The sequence below is a fragment of the Bemisia tabaci genome, chromosome 2 (assembly GCF_918797505.1).
Source record: "Bemisia tabaci chromosome 2, PGI_BMITA_v3".
Taxonomy (NCBI): domain Eukaryota; kingdom Metazoa; phylum Arthropoda; class Insecta; order Hemiptera; family Aleyrodidae; genus Bemisia; species Bemisia tabaci.
The window spans coordinates 70,903,581-70,930,362 of record NC_092794.1 but is presented as its reverse complement, the minus strand read 5'-3'; the positions used below and the strand labels follow the sequence as shown (position 1 = coordinate 70,930,362).

The following is a 26,782-nucleotide window of genomic DNA, read 5'->3' as shown; positions in this document are numbered from 1 at the left end:
TGGCGGCAACGTTTTCTTCCGACAACGAGCAGAAAATGATCCCCCACTTTTCGCGGATCGAGTGGTGAGTGGAGATGGCTGGCCGCAGGCATTGACAGCGTGATCCGAGTACCAATATTTGTTTACCACCTGACGGATTCCGCTTTTTTATTAGCTGTGTATTGACTTCCGGAGTTTGCCGCGACCTCAAGATGCGTATTGCGTAAACTGAAATTTTCTTCAAAAAATTTGTCCATGTCGCACGCAGCAATTGCCGAAAATTCGCAACAGGCATGCGTTTGAACTTGTCAAAGTGCATTGATTCGCACAAACCAACATAGGCCAAGTTTCATTGATAAAGAACTTCAAAAGCACGAACTCGCGGTCTGTAGCGCCTCCCGATCCCCGTCATACTCTCAGCTTTGCCAGAGAGTTAGTTTAGTTGCCTTTCCGAACCAAACCCAAGAAAGACATTCTCGGGAGTTTACTGGCTGGTGCCATACATTCAAGAAGAAAAAACGTCTGTTTGAACTCAAAGCCATGATAATCAGTGCTTCCTATCATATTCCTTACTTTCTGAAAGTTCTAATTGTTTTCATTCAAAATAAATAGACTACGATTTACCGACGATTGGAACGAACCTAAGCCCTCCTTTCCCTTCGACTCGGAGCTTAAAAGCGGTGTGTCGCATTTCCAAAAGCTGCTACGTTTACGCACGTTCTATTTCAAAACTAAAATTCTTTGAATAGTGTATTTGAAGGATTTAAAAAGATTGAAAGTTTCTTTCTAAAGAAAAGAAGCAAAACCAGAAACATACAACGAGAAAAAGAAAAGAAAAAAAAAAAAAAAACACTAAGAAATGGCCCGAACTGTACTAAGTGGTGTGGATCCAGCACCATTTTACCACCTCGTTAGAAACATACAATTCATGCTGTCTCCTTTCGTTACTACGATTCAATCCCTAATTTAAATCTGAAAGAAACTTGGAGCTCCTGTTGAATTAAAATCGAACAAAGGGTTCAATTTCAAGTTCAAGAATGCCCCACCAGAGTCGAATTTTTCACTCGGTATTGAGCGCTTAAGCCCCAAGATTCCTAAGAACAGCATTTAAAGTTATCGTTTGTCAAAAGCTTTTGGTAAAGAAGTAGTAGACGTCACAAAGGCGGATCCAGCAATTTGGCAACACCGGATTTCCTTCATTTAAACTATGCTAAATAATCGATTCTTGGCGGAGCACCTGGCCCCTCTAAGAATCGATATATTTCCATTGCTATAAATGGAGAGAAGATAATGTTGCCAATTTTCTGGATCCGCCAATGCATATGGACGTATTTCTGCCAGACGGGACTACGTGCATTATGACGTGAGCCTTGTTATGCATATGTTCTCATGGGTTTCAGGGCTCATGTCTTAATGCACATCGTTCCTTTTGGTACACTGGAAAAAAAAACACATTGGATCTTGAGTCCAGACTCTTGAAAACATTGACAAGAAAAAGAGAGGCTTGGTTCTTGATTTAAGCTTAAATCTGATCGAATCAAGAGTATTTTTTCTTGTCGATGTTTTTAAGAGCCTGGACTCTAGATCCAATGTGTTTTTTTTTCCAGTGTAGAAATACGTCCATATGACTGAATCAGAGGGCAAGCACCTCCGTAACCCCTTCGTCCCCACTCCGTTCCTGCTGGGTTCAATCGCGTCCGTTACGTCAAGCAAGTTCGCGCGGCATGCGACATGCGTTATGCGGCACGCGGCAACGATGCGGTAGTGCGGCGCGGCGATGCGGTAATGAGCCATTGCGGAGGTGCCGCTTCCCACGAGAAAAGCGGCCGAACGAGGACGGAGAAATCCCGGATTTGTGGGCCGTTTCGCAACGCTGCGAGTAATTATGGCGTTTGAGTGATGCGGTATTAATTTGGCGGAGGACGCGGAGTGCGCGGAGTGCGCGGAGCTGCGACATGCGCGCATATCCAGAGCAATCAACTGCTTATGGCGCGCACCGCGCAGACGCGCAGCTCACCGATCGTCGTCGTTACGCAATTTATGGTTGCGACGTTGACAGATTTCTCGAAGAAATTTCGGATTTTACCGCGAAGGAATGCAGGGTATCCAATAAAACAGGCTGGCCAAAAATCAGTGCTTATACATTCCTCAACAGAAAAATTTACTTACTTAAAATTACTTACTAAAATTTACAGTACTTTTCCAGTACCTCCATTTAACGAAATTCGAAAAATTTCAAAATTTGTAATTTCTCGCTTAAATTGCGACAAAAATGACAAAAAAAATGAAAAAATTTCCAGAATATCTTACTTGCTTACTGCTACTAAAATACTTACGTGCATGGGGAAACTAATGGCACACACGTTGTTTTTAAACCGGGCCAGAATTTATAGTTCCAAATTGCCAAATGCAGTCCATTTATTCGGGTTTAAAATGCGATTTGGCGTCGAGGGTAGGCGCCGCACAGTGGAACGAGTCAATAAGAGAGGTCGGACATGAAATTTGCGAATATAACTGAAAATTTTGATGTTTATTTTATCCCATTTTAAATTTAAAGAGGTGCTTTTGGAAGAAAATGTTCAGAGGAAAGCAATGAAACTACTTTCAGCGCCTCAAATTTTTGTATAAACGGAGTTATAAGCGTTTGCAGTTTCCAAATTTTGTCCAACCACTCCGATTGACTCGATCCACCGCGCGCCGCATCGCGGCGGCTTTGCACACTCAACTTGGCAGAGATTACTCGTTACACGTTTTCATTTGCCACTTTTAATGGCGGCAAAATCTAGAAAGTGAAAGTGGCCCGTTACCGTTGGACGGATGGATGAAAGCTGCTCGGCCGAAAGAGAAAATTCAATGCAAAACTTCCCACTTGCGGCTTCCTCCCTCTGACCCCCCCCCCCCCCTTTGTGCCGTTCATCCCCACAGTGAACGATCCAGATTTTTCGTTCCCCACAATATCCGCGCCGTCAAAAAAGAATGTCACATCGAGGGATTCAAACTCTTCAAAAAATAGAATACTTTTAGAGAAAAAAGGGAAATTTAAAATTTTTAAAATTACTGATTCAGTACGATGCTGGCCCTGAACCAACGACAGGTTTCCTGCATTTTGACATATTCCAAAGCCCAGATGAAGGAATCGCCCAAGGTTTCAAAATTGACTTCAACAACTTGATTCTTTTTTACAATATGACTGGGCAATTCCTGTCTACGATTCTGTTGAAGTAAGATCAGGAAATAAAAGAAATTATCAGTTACAAATGCCCAACAGTTTCTTGGTAAAAAGCACAACTCAAAGTGGTAATTTTGAGACGTTTGCGACGAACTGTTTTAAAGTTGCTGTAAAATTACAATGTTCGTTTCATAAATAATCCTTCCAATCTTTTTCAAATTTGAATTCTTTCTAATGCGTCACTTCTTTCGTCTGTTACAGGTAAGAGCGGAAATACTTTCATGCTCCCTTGACCTCTGACATTTCCTGTCGTTGATGTAAGTAACTTTACTGCACAAAAGACTGAAAAAGTTAATGTTACATTAAAGTTGCTGCAACATTGCTGCCGTTCATGATTATAACCAGATTACCCAGTTCACGAATACGCTAAAAACGTAATGTCTCCTTTATAATAAGTAAATAATTAAAAAAATTATGCACCGAAAATAATAATATTTAGGCGTAATTTCAGTTCAAAAAAAATTCCGAGTGAAAGACCAAAAATGTTGCCCTGCTACAACAACTAGACGCCGGAGTATATAAGACGAAAAATCTAACATCTCATGATAAGTTTACATTGAGGAGTAAAAAGTTAGCGCAGTATTTTTTCTCATTCGGGAAACGCTGAGAAGTAAGAATCTAGCCAAATCGCCTGATCACGAATCTCTGCAAAAAAGATGGTTTCTTGCGTACGCTATGAAGTGGCTTGGGACGGATCTTACGCAGAACAAAAAAAACATTCATCCGACTTTACTGAAATTTGCATGAACGCTGAAAAAACCGACGGATTTAGGGCAAGAGGTGGCAAATGGATGAGTACGGAGAGAGAAAAAGGATTTCAATGTAGATAAAGCATGAAAAACGCTTAAATTTACTAGAGTCCTTGATACTGAGAGTCAAGACATGCGAATCCATTCTGATGGTTAACCGGATTTAGGCCTCACAGTGTCACAAACGGAATAAAGATTACATTTTCGACCATTGCAAAGACTATAATCTGTAATGACGAGAATTTCGGGTTCGACAATGAACAAACGGAATGAAAGCAGGAACTGAGAAAGGAATTTAAGAAATGAGTCCGATCAAGATTACGAAAAACGTTCAATTTCGTAATCTTATTCCGTTGTGACTCATGAGGGTGTTGGTCTGACTCTCAGTAAAAGGGACTCTAAAATTTAGCGTGATTTTGAAATACGCAACATGGCGACCCATCGAGCACATGTTTGATTGCCTCGAGCCCACGACCGAATAATTTTGATTGCCCCTGATTCTGATGGTCTTCCCACGATTCTCGAACGCTGTCTTCCGACACTTAACTGGTCCATCCCGTTTTCGTCGTTTATTGCAGAGATTGCCACGAAGTAAAGAAATAAAGAGAAAATGAGACTGCACGGGATCAGCGGCGTGGCGTGCTTCGATATATATCGATATTTCCCCATTTGAAGCTTTGGTAAAGAATCGATTATTAAGGTGTTCGTTGCGCACACTCGGATAATCGATCCTTTTCCACAGGTTTAGATGGCAAATCAATCGATATATCGCAAAGCATGCCACGCCACTGCACTGGATGTAGATCACGCGGAAGCGGACGAGTTGCAAGTCCTTCTCACATTTTGAGAGTGCGGACTGAATGAATGTTTGCCGACGCGCTGCTAAGAACTCACTGAGAAGATTCATTTCATGCAGTGAGAAGGATCATTAATTATCCGTCACATTTACCGGGAAATGTTCACAAATCGCACAAAATAAAAGAATGAATCATGTTGATTTTTGAGTCAAGTTTGACACCAAAAAAACCGACGGAGAATCTATCAAACCACGCATCTCGTCAGAGATGAGGTGAGACCCAGTTCCGATATACGAGCGATTGCTGTGCGAAAAAATTGCAATTCCCGGAATTAATTGGACGTATTTCTATCAAACGGAACTAAGCGCCATCGGGGGAGAAGGGGAGGGGGGCTTGGATTGGCGGGTGTTGAGAACGCAATGCTCGTTCCGTCCTTATGCTTTTCCATGGCGCTTAGTTCCGTTTGACAGAGCGCGCTATCAAGGATTCTAAAATCCTCAAAAGGAACTCAATTTGGCGCTTAGTTCCATTTAACAGAAGTACGTCCGATTATCAGCTTGGTTTTGCAGGAACCGCTGGATGCCGAATCCACCGCTCACCATATAGAAACCGGTTTCGAAAATCTGTGTGCATCCTCTTCGGACTCATTTCTCCGAATATTTAGGATGTGTTGCAACTCTCTGTATTATTCCATAGAACTAACCCACCCCACTCGAGTGGTCGCGTCAGGAAACTTTGGCAACCCCTACACGATCATTAGTAACCCGGCTCCGCGTCGATGCAAGCGCGCAAATGACATCGCGTTAGGGCGGCTCGGCCACAACCGGTTCCGGAAGCAAATTCTTCGCTCGCAGTGCCCGAGCCCGTATAAAATCCTCTTCTCACAGGATGAGCGACTGTTCTAAGAGTTGAGCAATAATAGTGACGTCCGATTTGCTAATGCGTTTTTCTCAATCTCCCAAGTATCCGGTTTTCTCATCCGGTTCTCTCACATTCCGGCCGACTGAAATCCGCCTGAAACTTGTGCGCGCAGCCACGCGGTTAAATTACTCGCCCGAAAGTGAATTTTTGACCATATGCTGAAACACTTACATTGTAGGGCTCCTGGTATTAATAAGATTGAGAGGAATCATAAGTCGGAAAATAGGAAAAATGGTAATAATGAGAGAAAGAAAAAGGAAATAATCATGTAAAAAGTACAAACAGAGTTGAGAGCAGGAAAAAAGAAATGATAGAAAAAGGAAGCAAGAAGCAGTAAAAGAGGAGGAAAATAATAGTAATACGAAGTAAAAAGAAAAAAACAACGAGAGAAAATAGGTAAAGAGAGAGGAAATGAGAAAAAGAGGAACAAAAATTAATCATCGCGAGAAGAAGAAAAATAAGTGAAAAGAAGAGGGAAAAGAAAAGAGGAAGAAAACGGAGAGGAGGAGGAGGGAGAAAAATGGTTATAGAAGGAGAGGAAAGAGGAGAGGACGAAGCCACGGCCGAGTCCTCGTTATCTGAATCAGAATACTAAGAAAAAAGAGAAGAAGAGGAGAGAGAAAATTAGAAAAGAGAAGAAAAAGAGAAGAGTGGAAGAAACAGAAATTCTTCTCTCTCTTCATTCGGTCAAAAAGACCCGAGCGTTTGATAGAAAAATAGATAGACATGACCTTTTTGGAGACGAACGGTATCTACAAATCTCTCTCTCTCATAATCTCTAACCAAAAAGACACTCCAATGGTCATATAAATTCGCAATGCTTTCATGTCAAGAAATAGCATACGTCCAAGCACGATGGGCACTTCCCTATTGTGAAGTCAGCGCTGATTGCGAACTTGGTGGCATCGATGATGCAAACTGACGTCATCAGCAATAGTGAACGGAGAAAGTGTGCATAATAGGCGCATCTGCGCATCGCGACGCAACCTTCCAAGCGTCGGATGCATGATGTGATGCTTGAGTATTAATCTAGTAAATATTGAGGTAGGTCCGTGGTTCCCTATCGTTGCCCTCCCTTCCTCTCAGAAAGGGTGGAGGGGAAGCATGAGCTTTGGTCTCGTTGCAAAGATGACAAGTCATCTTCCGTGCCGAAGATTTTTCGCAAGACGTCACAAAGATAATCTCCCGAGTGAAACCTACAGATTTAAATGAAGTACATTTTCAATCGGTTTTTTGAAAAATCGATTTTTTGCGCCGAAAAATCGATGAAATCGAATAAATGTTTCGAGGTCGATTATAAATCGAAATCGAGTGTTCGAGCCGAAATCGAATCATTGAAAAAAAACTGAGAAACCCGAGTTTCATATTATCAAGTTCAGGTTTGGTAGTAGCTATGTTTTTGGCGCCAAACTTGATTTCTTAAGTGGATTGCATTTTGCAAAAAGGAACCACTAGCATTGCAATGTTGCTAAGATTGTGCAACTTCTTTTGTCTTAGAGGAAAACCCCGATGATCCATGAATAGTTTCTCTTTTACTCGCTAAAGACTGTAAATTTCAGATAAAAATTACCATCTAAATTTCATAGATTTTCACGATTTCCGCAAATTTATTGCAAAAGATGAAGTTGCACAATCTTAGCATCATTGCAATGCTAGTGGTTCCGTTTTGCAAAATGCAATCCAAGTGTTTTAAAATCGATTTCGAAAAGAAATCGGTTTCAGGAGAAATCGCCCGTCCGATTATTCACCGAAAATCAAATCGATTTATTCGAAAAAATCCCCATCCCAAAATGTTAGATTTCTTTTTCCTGATCGATAATGCGCTCCTGCGTTAGGAAACACGATGATGCTGCGGGCACGGAGAGCGGGCGAAAGAGCGCTTATTTATGGGGGGGGGGGGGCGGCGTCGGCAAGGGGGGGGGGGGGGGAGATGGTGGATGGCCGGAGCGAGAGCGAAGAAAGGAGACGGCAAGGTCGTGCATCGACCCAGGAAGTGGCTACGGCTCGCGAATCCGTGACTCCCCGGGAACTCCGCCGGCGACGGTGGCGCCCTCGCTCGGCGGCTTCCAGCAATAACTGCAGTGAAAGTGCAGCGAGCCACAGGTCTGTCACTGCATCAGCTGGAGCCTCCGCCCCTCCGCTGTCCCCTCGTGCCCCGAGAAGGGGGCCTGTTGCGCTCGGCGTCCGCTCTGATACTTGTTGCCACGTTCCCAGGCGACCAAGAGCATTTTAAAACGAGAACATTACTTCCCTGAACGAAGAAGTTCAGTCAGAGAGGAATCGAGCCGCATTTCGGTGACAAAATGAGTTAGGAGTAGTTTTGAACTCAGTTGGAGGTACGTTATCTCTTGCGGAAAACTCGGAGTCGAGAAAAAAATATTTTGTGCAAGAAAACAGGCTTCAGAAGCTACCCTGATAAAGTCGACCACACTGGGGGGAAAGAAAACACATTGGATCTAGAGTCAAGACTCTTAAAAACATCGACAAGAAAAATTAGGCTTGATTCAATCAGAATCTAGCTTCAATCAAGAACCAAGCCTCTTAATTTAAGCGGATTTCTTTTTGATTCAAACAAAAATCCGATTGAATCAAGAGTATTTTTTCTTGTCAATGTTTTCAAGAGTCTGGACTCTAGATCCAATGTATTTTTTTTCCAGTGCAGCTTGTTACGAATGATGAATCAGTATGATTTCACGTATCAGATGGTAGCGAAAACCATCATGATATCAGCATGGTTTCAGTATGATACCATCATGATATCAGTATGTTGGGAAAACGATTCCGTTTTAGAGATATGGAAAAAGCTACGTTTTACCTCTGAGCTTGCTTCACGTCTCTCTGGTTTGTCTACATGTAGTGCAACTAACAGTGGCGTGGCGTGTTCCGCGATATATCGATTGATCTGCCATTTAAATCTATGGAAAAGGATCGATGAACAGAGTGTTTGCAACGAACACCTTAATAATCGATTCTTTGCCTTAGATTCAAATGGGGAAATATCGATAATCGATCATTCAGCCTTCACCACTGACGTAGTCATCCGATGTATAGCAAACCAGCTAGTCTCTCTTTCCCCCTCTCCATAAAATCCTAACATAGTATAATACCTGATACCAGCATGAAATACTGTCATCATACTGATATGTAGAAATCTTCCTGATATCATACTGATACCATACTCATATCATATGGGAGGATCGGTCAAATCACACACTGGAAAAAAACACATTGGATCTAGAGTCCAGACTCTTGAAAACATTGACAAGAAAAAATACTCTTGATTCAATCGGATTTTTGCTTGAATCAAAACGAAATCCGCTTAAATTAAGAGGCTTGGTTCTTGATTTAAGCTTAAATCTGATTGAATCAAGAGTGCTTTTTCTTGTCGATGTTTTCAAGAGTCTGGACTCTAGATCCAATGTGTTTTTTTTCCCAGTGCATCAAAATATTATGCTAGTTGACTTTACCAGGAATGCATCTTCAAGGTAAAATTTTATGACGGCGAAACACTTCTAACCTCCATTAGACGGCCGCTATGTTTTTGAAATGCAGTAGCCATTAATAAAAGGATCCCTGATGCAATGCGTAACTTGGAGGGTTAAAATATTAGCCATGTTCAAGTAATTTAAGATGTGCAACTTACTGCAATTGAAAAACGCACCATAAATTATGCCAGGAAAAACTGGAAAACGGAAAATTACATAAAATTAGCGGGCGCGGGTTTTACCTGCGAGAGCTGTTGTTTTCCGTCGCTTTTTCCGGGTCCAACATTCTTGCACATCGACCAATGCCAAATTCAGATGCTTGTCAAAAGCAGCGATGAAAGCTTCACAGTAACCACGGATCCCTGTGTGATTTCGATTGAACACCTGTTGAAGAAAACAAACCAATCATTCAACACGAAAACCAGATCCCTCTATCTAAGATTCTTTTCCATAATCCAAATTCACGGCAACATTAAACGATTTGGAAAGACTTCCACAGATGCTTTTGCCGATTACACTGACAAAGAGAGTGAATGCTATTTAAAGACAATTTGAAAATACTTGCGCGAGCATAAAATCTCTTGTGGGTTGCCGTTAGTCTAATACCTAACTCATTAGTCCATTATAACCACACGCTTCCACTAATAAGATCCCTCCATACTCCTTTCGTCTTCTTTGTCTAAAGCTTTGTCTATCAATTTCAATAATCGACTCGCTAGAGCGTGAAGAATCCGACCACCAATCCATCCGTTCATCTGCTCTTCAGGGCCGGATTGAGGGGGATCAAAAATTACAGGCGAGAGAAGGTGACAAAATCTCTCATTTCCTGAGAGTATACCTCTAATTTTGTCGTCTTTCCGTGATACACTAGACAGCACCTTTAATTAGTCGAGTTAAGACTAAGAGAGAAACCGAACACGGAATTTGGCCTGGAACGGCGCGGCGCAGAGAGCAATGATGACGAGAACTTGAGATGAAAAGGAGAGACCCTGGGCGCGGCGCGCGGCGGTCGGCATGTGACACACATTAGCGCCTACAAGACTGCATGAATACTTCACGCATTGCGTCAAAGACGCAGTGCGGTCGCTGCGGTGAGCAGCGGGCGGCGAGAAACGCATGGCGCCTACAAGACTGCATGAATACTTCACGCATTGCGTCAAACACGGTGCGTGCAGCAGCGGTCGGCGTGAAACGCAAACCGCATACAAGACTGCAAGAATACTTCACGCATTGCGCCAAACATACAGTGCGGTCAGCGCGGCGCGGCGTCGGAAGTTAAAATTGTTAAACCAAATATGTTTGTTCTTTCATAGTTTTTTCGTTCATTTCATATAAATGGAAGGCCTTGTCCCCACAGAGATAGGTTTACGGAACTTAACTTTTGCGCCAAGTTCCGTGAACTTTTGGTAATAGTGTTGACAGGGCTTTCGCAAAAAATGTGTCCAACACGAGTAAACGCGTCTTACGCACCCCTCCCCCTCCGGCACGTTCACTTGATGGTTTTTATTGATGTTTCAAAACGATTGAGAAGGGGGCGGCAAAATACAGGCGGCCCATTGGCGGCAAGTAAGTAAATCCGGCCCTGCTGCTCATTGCGAGTAGCCAACTTCCGAGTGGTCTGCAACCCGTGGTTTACCTTGGGGATCTCGCGTTTTTCAATATTCTCTGCGAGTGACGTGCACACGGCAGAATCGGCACTGAGCTGCATCTCTGCTGCGATCTTCTCGCTCCACTGCTCACGGGAATGGTTAATTGGTGATTCCTAGCCGATGTTGTCGTCGTTGGCGGACTTTGTCTATTGGTCCATTCTGAACAGTAAGGGAATGGCAGATAATCGGACCCTAGGACGGTTGTTACACAGGGTGTCTACTAAAACACGCTGGCCAAAAATCAGTACTTTCACAGTACTTTTTTCGTACACTATAGAGAAATTCAGTGCCTTCTCAGCGAGAAAATCCAATTCTTTGTCAGTACTCCCACCTGACGAAATTCTAAAAATTTCAAAAATTTGAATTTTTCGCGCAAATTGCGGCAAACATGGAAAAAATTCCGCGCTTTCTTACGGAATTTCCGCACTTTGTCGGCCTCCTATGGTGTAATGGTTGTAGCGCTTGCTCTATGATCGGGAGGTCCCGGGTTCGATTCCCGGCCAGGCGACCCGAGTTTGATGGTCTCGAACAATGGTTGCCAGGGACTGGTTCAGTAGGGATGGAGGGGGGATGGGACTTAAAGCGTGGGATTAACCCTTGTGGGCTATTTGAAGTAGTAAAAAAAAAAAAAAAAAAAAAAAAAGAAAAACTTTTTCAGTTGCTCCGGACCGCCTTTGAAAAATCGGTGCTATTTCCGGACTTGTGCATAAGACACACTGTAATAGGGTGGCATATTCATCTTTTTGAAGGCGATTCTGCGGGAAATCGAGGAAGGGCCGGGGATGCGAGCTATCCTCTGGACGTCGGCGGTAAAAAGGGGATTATTACGCAACTTGGCGGCGAACGCAACTGGTGAACGGGGGTATTACATAAAAGAGAAAATAGGCGCGGAATCTGCGGAGGGCCGCTGCGCCGAGTGGCGGAGGGGGGGGGGCGGCCGGGACAGGGGCCGCGGCCGGTCCAGATCTTTCTCCGCGGATGCTGGAGCACCGTCGACGGCCAGCGGCGAGTGCGAATGGCGAATGGCGAATGGCGAATGGTGAATGGCGAATGGCGAATGGCACTTCACCGGAAGTGCAAACGCGAGGATCATGAACTCGGCTTCGGTTCCTGCGCCGCCGCCGCCGGCACTGCCACTTCGCTCGCTGTCGTTCCTCGGGTCACTGCACCCCGGGTCCCCGGCCACCGCGGGAGAGAGCCCGCCGAAATCACGCTCGCAGGTGGAGCTCCCCTCTTTTTACTTTCAAATCAAAAGACGTCCGCGAAAGAGAGGAGCCGATAAATGTAGAATCCTCCCGCATCGCCTGAAGGGGTCGAGCAATCGATCATGAATCATGCCGGCGGGCTCATTATTGAAATCGATGGACAAATCAATAGAAAAAGCAATAGAGAAAGCAAAAGACAAAGCAATAGAGAAAGCAAAAGACAAAGCAATAGACAAAGCAATGGACGAAGCAATAGACAAAGCTGTCAAAAGATAGGCAATCCTATGGACAGGAATCATTGAGCCGATAAATGTAGAATCCTGCCGCGTCGCCGAAAGGGGACGAGCAATCGAGCATGAATCATGCCGCGGCGGGCTCATTATTGAAATCGATAGACAAAGCAATAGACAAAGCAAAAGACAAAGCAATGGACAAAGCAATAGACAAAGCTATCAAAAGATAGGCAAACCTATTATTGAAATCGATAGACAAAGCAATAGACAAAGCAATAGAGAAAGCAATAGACAAAGCAATGGACAAAGCAATGGACAAAGCAATAGACAAAGCTGTCGAAAGATAGGCAAACCTATGGACAGGAATCATTGAGCCGATAAATGTAGAATCCTGCCGCATCGCCGAAAGGGGACGAGCAATCGAGCACGAATCATGCCCGCGGGCTTATTATTGAAATCGATAGACAAAGCAATAGAAAAACCAAAAGAAAAAGCTATAGACAAAGTAATAGACAAAACGATGAACAAATCAATAGACAAAGCAGTCAAAAGATAGGCAAACCTATGGACAGGAATCATTGAGCCGATAAATGTAGAATCCTGCCGCATCGCCGAAAGGGGACGAGCAATCGAGCATGAATCATGCCAGCTGGCTCATTATTGAAGTCGATAGACAAAGCAATAGACAAAGCAAAAGACAAAGCAATAGACAAAGAAATAGACAAAGCAATAGACAAAGCTGTCAAAAGTTAGGCAAACCAATGGACAGGAATCATTTTTAAGGGGAGGAGGGGGTGAGACGCCCATTTCACTGTATTGTTTTCCGTTTCTCTAACAGCTTTGGAGACAGTTGGGAGCCAGAGAAGACATCTTTTTTTGCTAATATTAAAACATATATAAATCCATCAACTCATAATGCAGTTACTTAGGCTTTCCTCTCAGAAACACCCTGTTTGTGAACGAACAGCATGTACAGCGTAACTTTAAATATTAATCATTGCAGACCAAAAGATGATAATATTTAAATATTCTTATGGAAGAGCAAAGCATACCTTCACTCGAATCTTTCTTTTCATACAGTCCCTTATAAATGAAAGTGGACCTTCCGTACATTCCTCCATGCGCGTGAGTACGTTTCTTAGAGGCTTCCTGGGAACGATGATAGGCACTGCAACAAAAATGAACACACAGAAATAAGACCAAAAGTAAACACAATTTTCTCGGTGTGCGAAAAAAGGTACACGTCTAGGTCGAGTTATTTGCCCTGAAAATATGCACTCTTTAAAACGTATAGCTCCAAAAGTTTCTTCTCTTCTTTTCTTCTTCTTTGAATCATAAGTTTTAGGGGTATAATGTAATAAATATAGCAAAATATATAATGCCTAAACTCATACGAGATAAATTTGCCTAATTTTTAAAATTTAAAAGACATCAGGGGAAGTTCTGGTAGAAATTTTAGCATCGATTCTATTTTTCTAATACTTGCGATTCATCATCAATTTTCAACAAAAAAAATCGTGTTTATCGATTTCGCTGACGTTTTCTTGACATGAAAATCGCTTGCAAAATAAATTTCCCTGACACGCCGAATTTTTGCAGATTCCCTGACGTTTTCCCTAATTTCCCTGACACCAAAAAATCCCCTAACATTTCTTGGTTTTCCAGGTAGTTAAATGGACGTATTTCTGTCAAACGGAACTAAGCGTCATAGGGGGCGGAGGGAGGGTAGAGGGGGGCTTGGATTGGCGGCGGAACCGGGCGTCGGGCTCATTCCGTCCTATACTCGCAATGCTTTTCCATGGCGCTTAGTTCCGTTTAACAGAACGCGCTATCTGGCATTCTAAATTCCTCAAAAGGAACTCAAATTGGCACTTAGTTCCGTTTGACAGAAGTACGTCCAAATTTCCTGCACAATGAGTCTGTTGATTAGCGTTGATCGGTTCTGAGAATTCGTCACTTCAAAGTGCAGAATCAGACAGTTCCTTGACTCATGAGTGGTTACATCCGCTATAAGTCGGACGATCTCCGGCTGGAAATACTGATGCAACTCGAAGGCGTCAATAGGTGTCACCCACCCCATGAGCAGGCCCTGCTTCCCGTCGAGATAGCTGCGCGTGTGCGTTCGCGCGTGCGTGCGAGCCAAATGAAGAACACTTAGCGATTCATAATTAATCGGACACCGAGACTCGGTAACATAGGTGTGAGCTCCCAGTAACGTTGACAAATTAAACTCAAATACTTATTTCTTGAACGTTCCGACTTTAAAATCCGTACAGGCGTGTGGCTCTATGCCTTGATGCGGTCAAGTCATGGGAATCAGTGGCGTGGCGTGCTTTGCGATAAATCGATTGTTATTCCATTTAAACCTATGGAAAATGATCGATAAACAGGGTGTTCGCAGCGAACACCTTAATAATCGATTCTTTACCATAGGTTTAAATGGCAGAACAATCGATTCATCGCAATTCACGCCACGCCTCTGATGGGAATGGCTGCCGAATCCAACTTTTGCGCAGGGTTGCCATAGTTCATGTAAAATAAAACCTTGAAATTTCATATAAAATATCTCATGAAATTTCAGGAGTATATAGAAGGTTTTGAAAAATATAATTCAAAATCGAATGGGAAATTAAATGAAAGGCAAAAGGTTTTTGTTTTTTTATTGTTTTTTGTTAGTGCATGATGCATACCTGGACCCTCAAAGTATGTTTCATATTTTGCATATTTTCTAGAGCTTTGAGAAATTTTATGAAATATTTCACGGAAATGTCCAATCTTTCGTATTTTTCATTTCACCTAAGCAACCCTGCTTATAGGGGGATGGGGCGGATCTAGATTCATGTAGTCATCCAAGAAAGCAGTCCTTCACCTCTCTCTCAGACCCCTCTAATTACTTTCCTGGCCAGCCCCCCCCCCCCACCCCCGAGGGGGAGGGGATATAGAGTAACGCGAATCGAGAATTATCACGAGACAATATGAACAAAACGTCCGCCTACACCTCTTAATGTAGGAGAAACTGCGCAAATCTACCACGACAGGTAGTCACCGATTTATTAGGTGACGGAAAATTTAAAATTGATGATAATTAAGCCTAGAGGAAACATGCATGGCATGTGCATGAATAGCAAGCGCAGCTTTTGTGTTTTTCCCAAAACTTTCCCCGTTAGTTTTTAACTTTTCCGCTGAGCCATAAAATCGGCATACTTCAGCTGTCTATGCTGTCACGGGTTTGTTCAGTTGTTCTCGGAACAGCATACCTTGATCACAAACAGGTCGGTAAAATTTCCCGGTCAGCACGGTATATCCTCGATAGTTTTCCCTTCTTTTCGCAAGGGGGGGACCTGCCGTTTCAAAGGGGGAGGCTGAAATTTAAAAAAAGTAACATGGCCGGACACACGATAAAATAGATCGTATTCAATAGTGGTTCGATGTATCATCTGGTTCAAAACAATAGACAATAACCTCAAACAAAAATTTTATAATTTTTGATCCGATTTCTCCCCCGATTCATCAACTCTCGCGACCCTCCCCCCCTCCCCCCCCCCAATGTCAGTTACACATCAGGAAGCGTTAGGCGGTCCCGCTTTTCCTTTAACTCAGAAGGTTCAGGTGAAGGCTCACACCTAAAGGCCCCAAAGCAGTTCAAGGACCCTTTAACTGCCCCTCCCCACAGGGCGGGACCCACAGGACCCCGACGTCATTTGGACGTTAAGCAGAAAGGAACCAAACCACATAAACTATTGCCAAATTTCAATGGGCAATTTAATTTTTTACGTGAAAACAGTTGTGCGGATTTTCTGTAAAGTACAAAGCAATTCCTTGAAATTTTGAAAAGAATCCAGAAAATTGTACGTAACAAATTGAACTGCCCAATCCAGGAGCTTTCCGAAAAAGGGCACACAGCAAAAAATAGCGTTTGAGAAAAATGCATTTTAAGTTTCCATCATTAATTTCTGGCCACTGATTGTACCTTTTATCGCAGCTTGCACTCCCGATTTCGAGCGAAAGTCAGAGTAATGATCAAAACTTCAAATGCATTTCTCTCAAACGTATTAGCGGCTCTGGTGCTTGCACTAGAGCTGCTATTCCGGACGGTCCCAGCTGGGGAGTATCAATGCAGCATGTTACATTGTAGAGACCGCGCGTTGGTTGATGGGAATCGGCGCCATTTTCGGCTATGTTCCTTGTCATGACTTTATTTTATTGCATACTGTTTTATTGTTAGTCAATGCTATGTTGTGTATTGTATTTTTGGAATCATGGTGATACAGTCAACAATTCAAAACTTGTTTGTGCTTTTATCTCGTGATGGAAAAAATGTACTTTACGTTCAAAATTTGAAAATTTGAATTTTAAAGTTTTCGCGGTTAAGGAAGCTTTAACCACTGAGTTGGAGCTTCCTAGTCATTTACTCGATATCAGCTGATAGCAAACAAAGGTTACCAGGGAAACCGTAAACGTCTAACAACTATCGTGGCCATTGGGGCGATTATTGAAATGATATCGACTTTATGTCGCCGCTTACGACAGGACATAGCCCTATCTTAACTGTGTAATATATCGCAATTCGATATTGTTTTGATTTTTAAAAGGAGCAATTCATTCATACAGTTCCGATTAGTTTTGGCGAACGGGCCCTTAGCCTGCTTAGTACGTATAATCCCAAAACGCAGGAAAATAGATTGTAGGAAAATATTTGCATCGGAAAATCGTAACAATTTTCCCCTAGATGTCTTCCATTCCGGGTACATATTTATTGAAAACGGCGAATTTTTCAACAGTCCTATTTTTATCTACAACATCTAAGTGGCCCTTCATAATCATTTAATTTTGGCCCCTGGCCAGAAAAAGGTTCGGAAATTGCAGTGATTTTGCCGAAAATGCTGAAGTAAGTAAATTTGGGCATTTTTTTTCCTTCTTCAAACTCTGTGGAGAAGCACTTCTCCTCCAGTACATCTATTTTTTTACTTATCTCTCGCAAGGTACATTTACAGAAGGTGTGTTCCAGTATTAACAGTTCAGATTCGTTGTTTTTTTATTATAACGCTTATTTCGGAAAGCAATTATTACATTGTTCAATTCTACTGACTTTCAACACTCGATTATACTCCCGGCAAATTCTGCAGCAGCGTTTCAAATGTTGACTCTAATGCTTCCAACAGCCATCCGATGTCTAAGAGTTTATTCCTAGATTTAGGGATTTTCCGGAATTTCCAGGGATTTAGGGATTTTTCAGGAAATCTAGGGATTTTTTTTTGATGAGGTAAAGTTACCAAAAATCAACTTTTTAACCTCAATTCTAGCTTCGACAATCGAAAACATTTTTTCATCTATATTTTGTAGGCCTTTTTGGCAACACTATTTTCCCCGCAAATAAGCCGGAAATTAAAACGATTGCGTCCTTCGATGTACTTGACATTCAACTGCATTCAACCTGTTAATAATAAGAAATCAACTAATATTCTTTCATTTTATTGGTCTGGATTAGCACTGCTTTCAGAGAGCGCCAAAATTCAAACGAGCCAATCAGATTTAAATATTGCAAATCGCTACATCGAATGACATCATGATTCTTCATAAAAAAATGGCGCTTTTTGCAAAATCTAGGGATTTTTTAAGTATATTTGAGCAAATCTGGGGATTTAGGGATTTTTAGCGAAATCTAGGCATTTTTTTTCTTCCCCGCTAGGGATTTAATATCGGAAGACTGGCTTCCAGTATCGTAGCGTTGATCGTCGCTGATGTCGAAATGGAACCTAATGCCGGACTTACTGTAACACCTCCATTCCTCAATTCCGGTGAGGAATACGTCTCTACCCTTAACTCAATATAAATATACAAATTGATAAGTGAGTGCTTTAGTCTCCTGAAAACAGAATTGCGAAACTTAAAATTGGAGAAAAATGATGAGTAAATGAAAAAATGGAACCAATTGATGGGATATGTCGCATGCCATTCTGACACAAAATATGGCGTCTATCGAATCACCTTAACTAAATAAAATAACCAAATTTTCAACTCTCAAACTATCAACTATCAACTATCAAAATTCAAACTATCAAAATTTCCAACAATGACAAAAATGATTGTAATATACCTATAATGTAATGAAATATACACGCTCTAATCATTTAATTTGTATTACCTTTATGTTATGTACCTACATGTTATACTATTTTTATAATAAATTTTGCCAACATGCTTTTCAATTCAGTCTACAACATTTCATTCCGACGTGGCAATAATGATTTATAATGCCCCTAAACATTAAAATGAATTACAATAGTAATGCCGCATTATAATGTCGTATTATACATCGCAACGATTCATGTCCTACTGATTATTGATTATTGTAAGATGAATTCTGTTTTCTCTGATTGTATGTTTCATACGTGCGAAGCAAGTACGGGTCACTAGAAACGTGGTTCGTACGGGTGGCTGATGAAATTGATCTTCGAATACCTTTTGATGAGCTAGGGAAATGGAACCATCTGCATCTCATGGACAATAAATAGTTGCCGTAATTAAGGTCATCCCGTGATTAAGGTGCCGTGATTTAAGTCATAAATTCTTCATCTAATTCTTGATTCATCTCCAAAATGTCTGCTAAAGCTTTCATGCGCTTCTCCTTGTATGCATGAATGAGCAAATTGGGTATCGAACAAGCGGACACTTTTTGAAAATTTAGATGATTCTGGACAATATCGTACAGAAGTCCACGAGCTGCAGATAGAACCATTACCTCTAGCTCATCAAAAGTTATTCGAAGATCATTCAACAACCTCTTTGACAAGTTGCAAAAACTTTTCGTTAACAATAGTGTCACACGGTACTAGGAATATTTACTATTTAACGAACCTTATATTTCCCTGACTCAGTCCTAAATTATAGAAGTATGCGTTACTTTTCCAGCAATCCAAAAAAACAATTATACAAAAAACCAATACCTACACTTTCAGATATAAAAATGCAAATTTTTTGCAGCCTCGCTAAACGACTTATCAACCAGAGATTTTTTAGGAAGCGGACCTCCAAAGAGCTTTCAAAATTAAAAGTATACAACAAGTGATAATGCCATGTATTCGCCATATCAAAGCCCAATACACATTTATACACCGGCTACGTAAATCTGCTAAGTTACAAAACATGAATCGACAGTTGTCGGATTGTACATCAATGACAAAATGTGTCTAGGCCCTCATTCTTGACTACAACTACTGCCCCCAGAGCCGCTCTCCGACGCCAATGCGTTGGAGCTTCCTGCTTGTTTTTTGCTACGTGCCCTTTTTCTGAAAAGCTCCTCAATTTTAATTGGCAGTAGTTGCTAAACGCGGTCCACATTAGGGGACTCAAGGCCTTATGTGCTGGTTACACGCTCAAAGTCCCATCAATTTCCGATCAAACGGTGACTGCGGTGCGCACCATCTACCATCAAATTTCTGCGGCCTGCAAAAATTTGATGGTAGATGATGGAACTGTGGGGCTCATCCTTCATCTGATTTCCACACAACCGTGCTTATTTCATGCTTATTTCAATCAACACGCTGTTTTAGTTAATTTTACTCATCAATCTAGATAACTCTCGACCGCCATCTTGGTCATCATTTTGATCGGAATTTGACGGTTTGAGCGTGTAACCAGGCCATAAAATTGTATTTAGCTCGATTTGGCATCCTCGGAAGTGGGGAAGGTTGCCGGACGTTGAGGAAAAGAGACCGATAATGCGGAGCGAGCGATTGCGCGGGATCCGCCAATGGGCGCTGCGTCCGATAAGGAACCTTTGCTTGGAGCGAGGTGCGAGTCGGATGATAAGAGCTTTTGAGAAAGTTCGAAGCCCCCCCGGGGCCCGGTCAATGCCCCCCGAGCGCGGCGCGGCGCGGCGCAGCGGCGGGCCCGATCCAGACTCAATTGTCGCCGGGGACAATTTGGACAGGCCGGCTCATTTGCAAATCTATCGATTGCGCGAGCAAAGGTGAGACTCCCCCCTCACCCCCCCCCCCCACGCGCGAGGGGGCCCCAGCCCCCGCTCGGCGGAACGCGTGCGGACGAAACGGCGTGCCATCGCACCGACCGATAAATTGCCGCTTTCGCAGTAATTTGCCACCGGCCTCGGGTTTCAGGCAAAGTTCCCACGTAGAATTTCGAGGGAAACACAGGAAAAAAAGACACATTGGATCTAGAGTCCAGACTCTGAAAAACATTGACAAGAAAAAATACTGTCGATTCAATCGGATTTTTGCTTAAATCAAGAACCAAGCCTCTTAATCTGAGCGGATTTCCTTATGATTTAAGCTTAAATCTGATTGAATCAAGAGTACTTTTTCTTGTCGATGGTTTCAAGAGTCTGGACTCTAGATCCAATGTGTTTCCCCCCCCCCCCCCCAGTGAAGTCCGAAAGTCGCTTCGTAGATGGACATTATCACAATCGATCGTCAACCAATAATAGATAGATAGACAATCGTAACCACCCGGCCAAAGTCACAAGCGCCTTGCGACGTTTGAAAAATTTCCGCCGCCATTTTTTTTTTTTTTTTTTTTTTTTTTTTTACAGAGAAATTGCTGATCGGATCTGTTTGAAAGTTTCGCTGAATTTTATTGGCAGCACAAAGAAAGTTCGGTGAAATTTGCGGACAGCTTCGTTGGAAAATTCCTCCGTGAAAAAAATAAAATGGCGGCGGAAATTGTTAAACGTCGCATGGCGCTTGTGATACTATGGCCGGAAGGTGACGAAATGTAACCGTCCGTAGGGAAAGGGACCGCAGTCCGGGAGGGCAACAGTTCCAGAAGGTCGATTTTAGTCGAACAAGGTGGCACGTTTTCTTAAGTTTCAATATTCAAGTTTTCCAAAACTTTTCAGAGTTCTTATCAATGAAATTCCTTGACTTTCCAAGGTTTTTTTCGGGCATAGATTATCATGAAAATGCACTCCACAAACATTTTTTAACGCAAAGTCTCTAGAAATTGAAAAAAGTTCAGAGTTCGAGAACTTTTGAGATGGAGTTCTATTTTACGTTCGTGGGGGCGGTATTTTCGGGCAGCGGAGATAATTTAAAGGCTTCTCGGCAGAATTCCCGGATTTTTCAGAGTTTTGCAAATCTCAAAAAAATATTTAAGTCTCATGATTGAAAAAGAAAGAGAATGATAATCAAATATACTGAACTCATCGAATCTTAAGTTACGTATTCACAAAATTATGCGAATGAATGATAGAGAAGCAGACAATCGAGAGTTCAATGAACTGGACTCTGTTAAATAAGAGTCCTAAATCAATTCAGCCTTTGAAACTTTCTTTGCTGTTTATGTTCACGGACAAACATCACTCATAGAAAGAGAGAAATAGTGATTTGCTTGGAATGTTTTTTACTAGAAATCCTACTGCCAAACTGTTATTTGAAATAATTGATGTGTCTCAGTGTTGAAAGAAGGCAACTATCCACTCATTAAGTACTCTCGATTGACACGCATAAAAAATTAGTCATATGAAAGTACCAGGAGCCCAAACATAGAATTTAGGCTTTAATGCGATCAGTTCCTCTCTTCCCGGGATTGAAAAAGGCTTACCAACAAACGACATCTTCCGTTGAACGACGCAATGATGTGCTTCAATTTGACTACAAAGTTCTCCGGTGGCGAGGCGTGAATGATTATCGAGAGTTCCCCATTTGAAACTATGGTAAAGAATCGATCATTAAGCTGTCGTCGCGGACACCCAGTCCGTCGATCCTTTTTCATAGGTTTAAATGGCAGACCAATCGATTCATCGCAAAGCACGGGGTTTTTTCCTCGTAACCAACTTGTTATGCGCCGATAGTGCACCGATGATAAAATTCCGGAGTCTTCTAAAAATAGTTGGGAGAAAACAATGCTGTGATACGCAGAGCAGCGCTGGATTGTTGCAGCCTCACGGAGTGGACCTGGAAACTTGGGCGCCATTTTCTTTGATTCAGAGCTTGCACACATTAAGTTAATTGCTCGCATGGAAGACCTACTCTAATTACTTCTCGGCGATTAATAGTCTTACTTTGTAATGATTAATTTTCAGAGATTAGAGACAGCCTATTTCGGAAACCATGCGGCGTGCACTGGCTAGCCGGAATGCGAGGATTTAATTTCCGTGTTTTCCAGTGCTCCAACTTCCTGGAATTCGTACCGAATTCCGGAATTTATGCATTTTCCGGAACTGTCTAAAAGGAATCCCGGAACATTTCCCGAACACATTCCCTGACACATTTTGGTGAAATTCTCTGACAATTGAAGATGTGACGGACGGTTGAGAAGTCATAATTTCAAATAGTTTTCAGGCAAAATTTGTTGGTCGAAACCTCAAACCCATTCTAGAGAGCAAATGAAGGTGATTTAACACATTTTCCCTGACATTTTCGTCGTTTTCCTTGACTTTTTAAAATTCCCTGACATTTCCCAGTTTTCCCTGACTGTGGCAACCCTGACTTGGGCCGAGGTGAGGTCCCGGAATTTTTGCAAAAACCCCGTGATTTCCGCAAGCGGTCCGCGCGGGGCAACGCCACGATTGCCAAATTGTGCTGAAAATCAGCATTTTTCACATTGAATCTTGAGGGAATACTACTAATCATCGGCCAAATCTGGCAACTACGACGCGGCGACGCAGCGTGCGTCGACGCGTCCGCGGCCGGCGACGCGAGGTGAACGTCTCCTGGCGGTTTGTTTACCCTCGGTAATATCTGTATGTAAACCGATGCGGGGTTATTTGAAGTTAATAGCCCGATTACCTCTCTATCACTGTCGCTTTTTCACTTCCTATTAATAGAGCCGGAATTTAATCGCGGATAGAGTATCTGCGAGCCCGTAAAGAAGTGATTTCCTCGCCCGCCCGCTCGAGTCGGGGATTCGGAGAAATTTCGTGATGGGCGCCGCGACGCGACGCGACGCGCGGGCGTTTCCTGCTCGCCGCGACGCACAGTGGATCGAGTCAGTGGGAGAGGTCGGACAAAATTTGGAAACTTTGAACGCTCATAACTCCGTTAATACAGCGATTTGAGATTATAAAAGTGGTCCCATTGGATTCCTTCTCAAATTTCCTTCCAGTTACACCCCTTACAATTTAAAATGTGACGAAATGAACATCAAAATTTGCCGTTATTGTGAAAAAATTAATTTCCGATCTCTCCGATCGATTCGAGCCACTGTGCGGCGCGACGCCGAGCGCCGACTTGCCTGCATCCATGACTTAAGCCACGTAGCTGCATGGCTTCATGATACTCACGGAAAAATGAATTGCTGATTTAACAATTAAATTGTTAAAAAAATATGTCCGACAAGTTTCAAATGCACATTTTACAAAAGTGCAACGAGGCGGACGTCCTATCATACTTCATTTTTCACACAAACTGACATTTTTTACACCCCTTTTCTTAAAATTCCTCCATTTCATACAGTTTAATGTCGGTACATCCCATTTCATCCCTATCTATCCCCTTATACTTACCAACCCCGATTCACCTCGAATCATCCCATTACATTCCAATTTATCCCATTTTATCAAGATTCATGCTGATTTTTGTCGTTTTATCCTGATTTTAGTGTATTTTCCGAAGAAAATGAAAAAAATACATTATTGTTCAGAATCTAAGTTTCCTGGGGTTTTTAAATGAAGTTTTTTGATTGTTTAACCTTTATTTCCCGTTTGCGAGGGAAGCCTAAAATACGGGAACCAATCAGAAATGGATTCGTTTCGTCTTTAATCTCAATATAAAGGGATTCTAGTACATACAAAAAAACGGCCTATATTTTTTTGATTTATCTTTTTTGATACAGTAAGATAGTCAACTTAATTTCCTGAAAACTTCCTGGATTTTTCATCTCTGTCAGTAGAAAATTCCGTGGAAGCTACGTTTCTCTTCGAAAAAATAAACTAGGAGCAGAGATTTCAAAATCCCGCCGTGGGGCATACGCGATTTTGCATTTCATCCTGCGGCATTCACCGGGAAAAGGGGGGGGGGGGGGGTCCGGAGGGTCTGGATCCGGACTGGAAATGCAAGTGGGACGGGATAGGCGACATTGACGAGGCATCGAACGATGGAACCGGCCTCATCCGACCCGACGACGAATCAAACATGAGGCTATCCGCGTCCAACTCATCCGATATACCGTCCATAAACTTCAGTCGGCTCGTAATCATGAGTTAACCTTAAGGCCGTTCACCTCGGGGGTCAACGACCCAAAATATTTATAATACACCACAACAGAACGTCGGCGGTCTATGCGATTTTGCCCCCCCCCCCCCCCCCGCCCGCCGCCGCACCGCACCGCGCCGCCTCTCTTTCTTTCTCCTTCCTTTCGGATGCGTGCCTCTCTCTCTTTCTCCGTCTGCTAGCGAGGAGGACGTATGCTCTGGAGTTAATTTTCATTGTTCGGAGTCGTCTAACGAAGCTATTAATGATCCTAATAGAAGCGGCCACAAAAGACCCATTACTTGATTTGCTTAGTCGGCTTATCGGCCACCCATTTCCTCTTGATCGTTCCGACTTTTCGGCAGCGCAACGTCCTCCGCGCTGATTCTTGAAATTGATAGACGAAGCGATAGACAAAGAAGGCATAGTATGAAGCGATCACTGGGAAAAAAAACTCCGGCCGTGGAAGCCGTGCTTCCGGGCTATAAGGACATACCGTCCGGTTCCGGGCTCAGAAACCGACAGTTCCGGGCGTAGCGCCCGGACCAATCTCAGCTACGACGCCAGCACTCGGAACTTCCAGCCTCTGAGCCCGGAACGGACGGTATGTCTATAAAGACCGTGACTTTTTTTCTATGATCCTATTGGTTGAAATGGGTGGTTCTTATAGACTAAGGGGGTAAATAATCGACTAATTATAGGGTCTTTCCTGGGTTGCCGTTAGTTAGTCTATTAACTACCTCCTATGTTTATTGTAACCACCCGCTTTCACAAATAGGATCCCTCCATATCCCTATTGCCTTCTTTGTCCATAGCTTTGTCTATCAATTTCAAAAATCAGCCCGCTGGCATGGCGTAGGGTTCGGTTATTTCCCGTAGAAGTTGGAAAGTTTCGGAACTTGAGTACGCGATCCCCTTCCACTTGCATAAATTGGACACCTTTCACAATCCGGAACTACAATTTCAGACTCGTTGGTAAAAGCACTTATGTTCATAGGGAAACTATTGGTATATACGTTGTCTCTCAACTGAGTCGGAGATGGGAAATTCAAGGGTCTGATCAACGCACCGAAACGACTGGTAAAATGTGACTTTACTGGTTTTTTTTCTTCTCCTTTCTTTCAAGTCCCTCCTTCATCATTTAGTGTCCCTTACGATGTTTCATTCTAAACTCTTAATTGAATAGTTGATATAGAAAATAAGAAAAATTACTGTTCTACACTGACTTTAGCATTTTTTTGTGGGCTCCTCTTGAAAGGAGATGAAGAGGACGCCCAATGAAAGAGTAGCGATGGAGGGTCTAACATAAAATGAAGAGTTGCCCTTGAGGGGCTGAGGGAGGACAGAGGAATGTGGTGGTTTTAAGTAGCAAAGCGCCGTGGAGCGCTGTTGAAAGCTTCTCTGCCGTGCTAAAGAAGAGCGCCGTATAAACATTTGAGAGTTGCCAAATTTCCTTCGATAAAATGTTCATTTTTGCGGAACGTTATAAACATATTCCCTTGAAATTTTCAGGAATTTCAGGTGAAATCGCGCACAAAATTATCTGAAAAATTGGAGGGAAAATTTTCACAAGTTTACCAGGAAATTCGTGTTTTATCTAAGGAAATTTGGCAAAACCTGAAGGTTCATACGGTGTTTTCCCTTGGCAGGGCAGTACTCTACGCATAAGTTTTTCTAGAGATAGATTATTTTCTACTGCAGAAAGTTTTTTCAATTCCAAGAAGGCAGTACAGGGAACAGAATAGGTATGGGAAACGTTGCGTGAAAAAAAGAGAAAAGGCTCGAGGCATTCTACCTGGTATCATAACGGTCGAGAGGCTGATAACCTACATTATCAAGCAAAAATAAATCAGGTAGTTTTTCTAAGGTCAGGCATGATCTGACCCATTTTTTCCGTGAGTCGTTGACCGCGCGGTTGACCCCGCCGGTCTAATCCATGAACTCAGCGACGTATAGCGTTACGTTTTCGTGAAAATATAACTTGCTCTTTCATAAACAATGCCGGCTCTTCTTTGGCATCGCGGAATGAGTCAGTAGAAAATTGAAAGGCAGGAAATAATCCCCCCGAAGCGATGTCCTATTTATTCAAGACTGGGTATTTTTCAGTAGCGTGACGTGCTTTACGATATATCGATTGATCTGCCATTTAAACCTATGGAAAAGTATCGATGACAGGGCGTTCGCAACAAACACCTTAATAATCGATTCTTCAGCATAGCTTCAAATGGAGATATATCGATAATCGATCATTCACGCCTCGCCACTGGTATTTTTCCAGCGGTATTTTTCCTCCATCAGTGGCCAACTCGTTAGAAGATAAAAATTAGCGTATACAGTGCTTACTTGCTGACAGCCTCGCATAGGTGCAGTATGGAAAGGTTGAAAA

The 26,782-nt window shown here is 42.6% G+C and overlaps 2 protein-coding genes across 3 annotated transcripts in view; one reads left to right on the top strand and one right to left on the bottom strand.

Moving 5' to 3' along the window:
• The window catches only part of Eip74EF (Ecdysone-induced protein E74), a 307,203-nt gene that overhangs the window by 35,930 nt on the left and 244,491 nt on the right, over positions 1–26,782 (top strand). The gene's annotated exons all lie outside the window — the stretch shown is intronic.
• The window catches only part of Lsm11 (U6 snRNA-associated Sm-like protein LSm11), a 49,767-nt gene that overhangs the window by 10,382 nt on the left and 12,603 nt on the right, over positions 1–26,782 (bottom strand). The window contains exons 3-4 of the mRNA XM_019058354.2: positions 13,300–13,415; positions 9,403–9,544 (exon numbers count right to left, since the gene is read on the bottom strand). Of these exons, the coding sequence (XP_018913899.1) occupies positions 9,403–9,544; positions 13,300–13,415 (258 nt within the window). The remainder of the gene's footprint in view (positions 1–9,402; positions 9,545–13,299; positions 13,416–26,782) is intronic.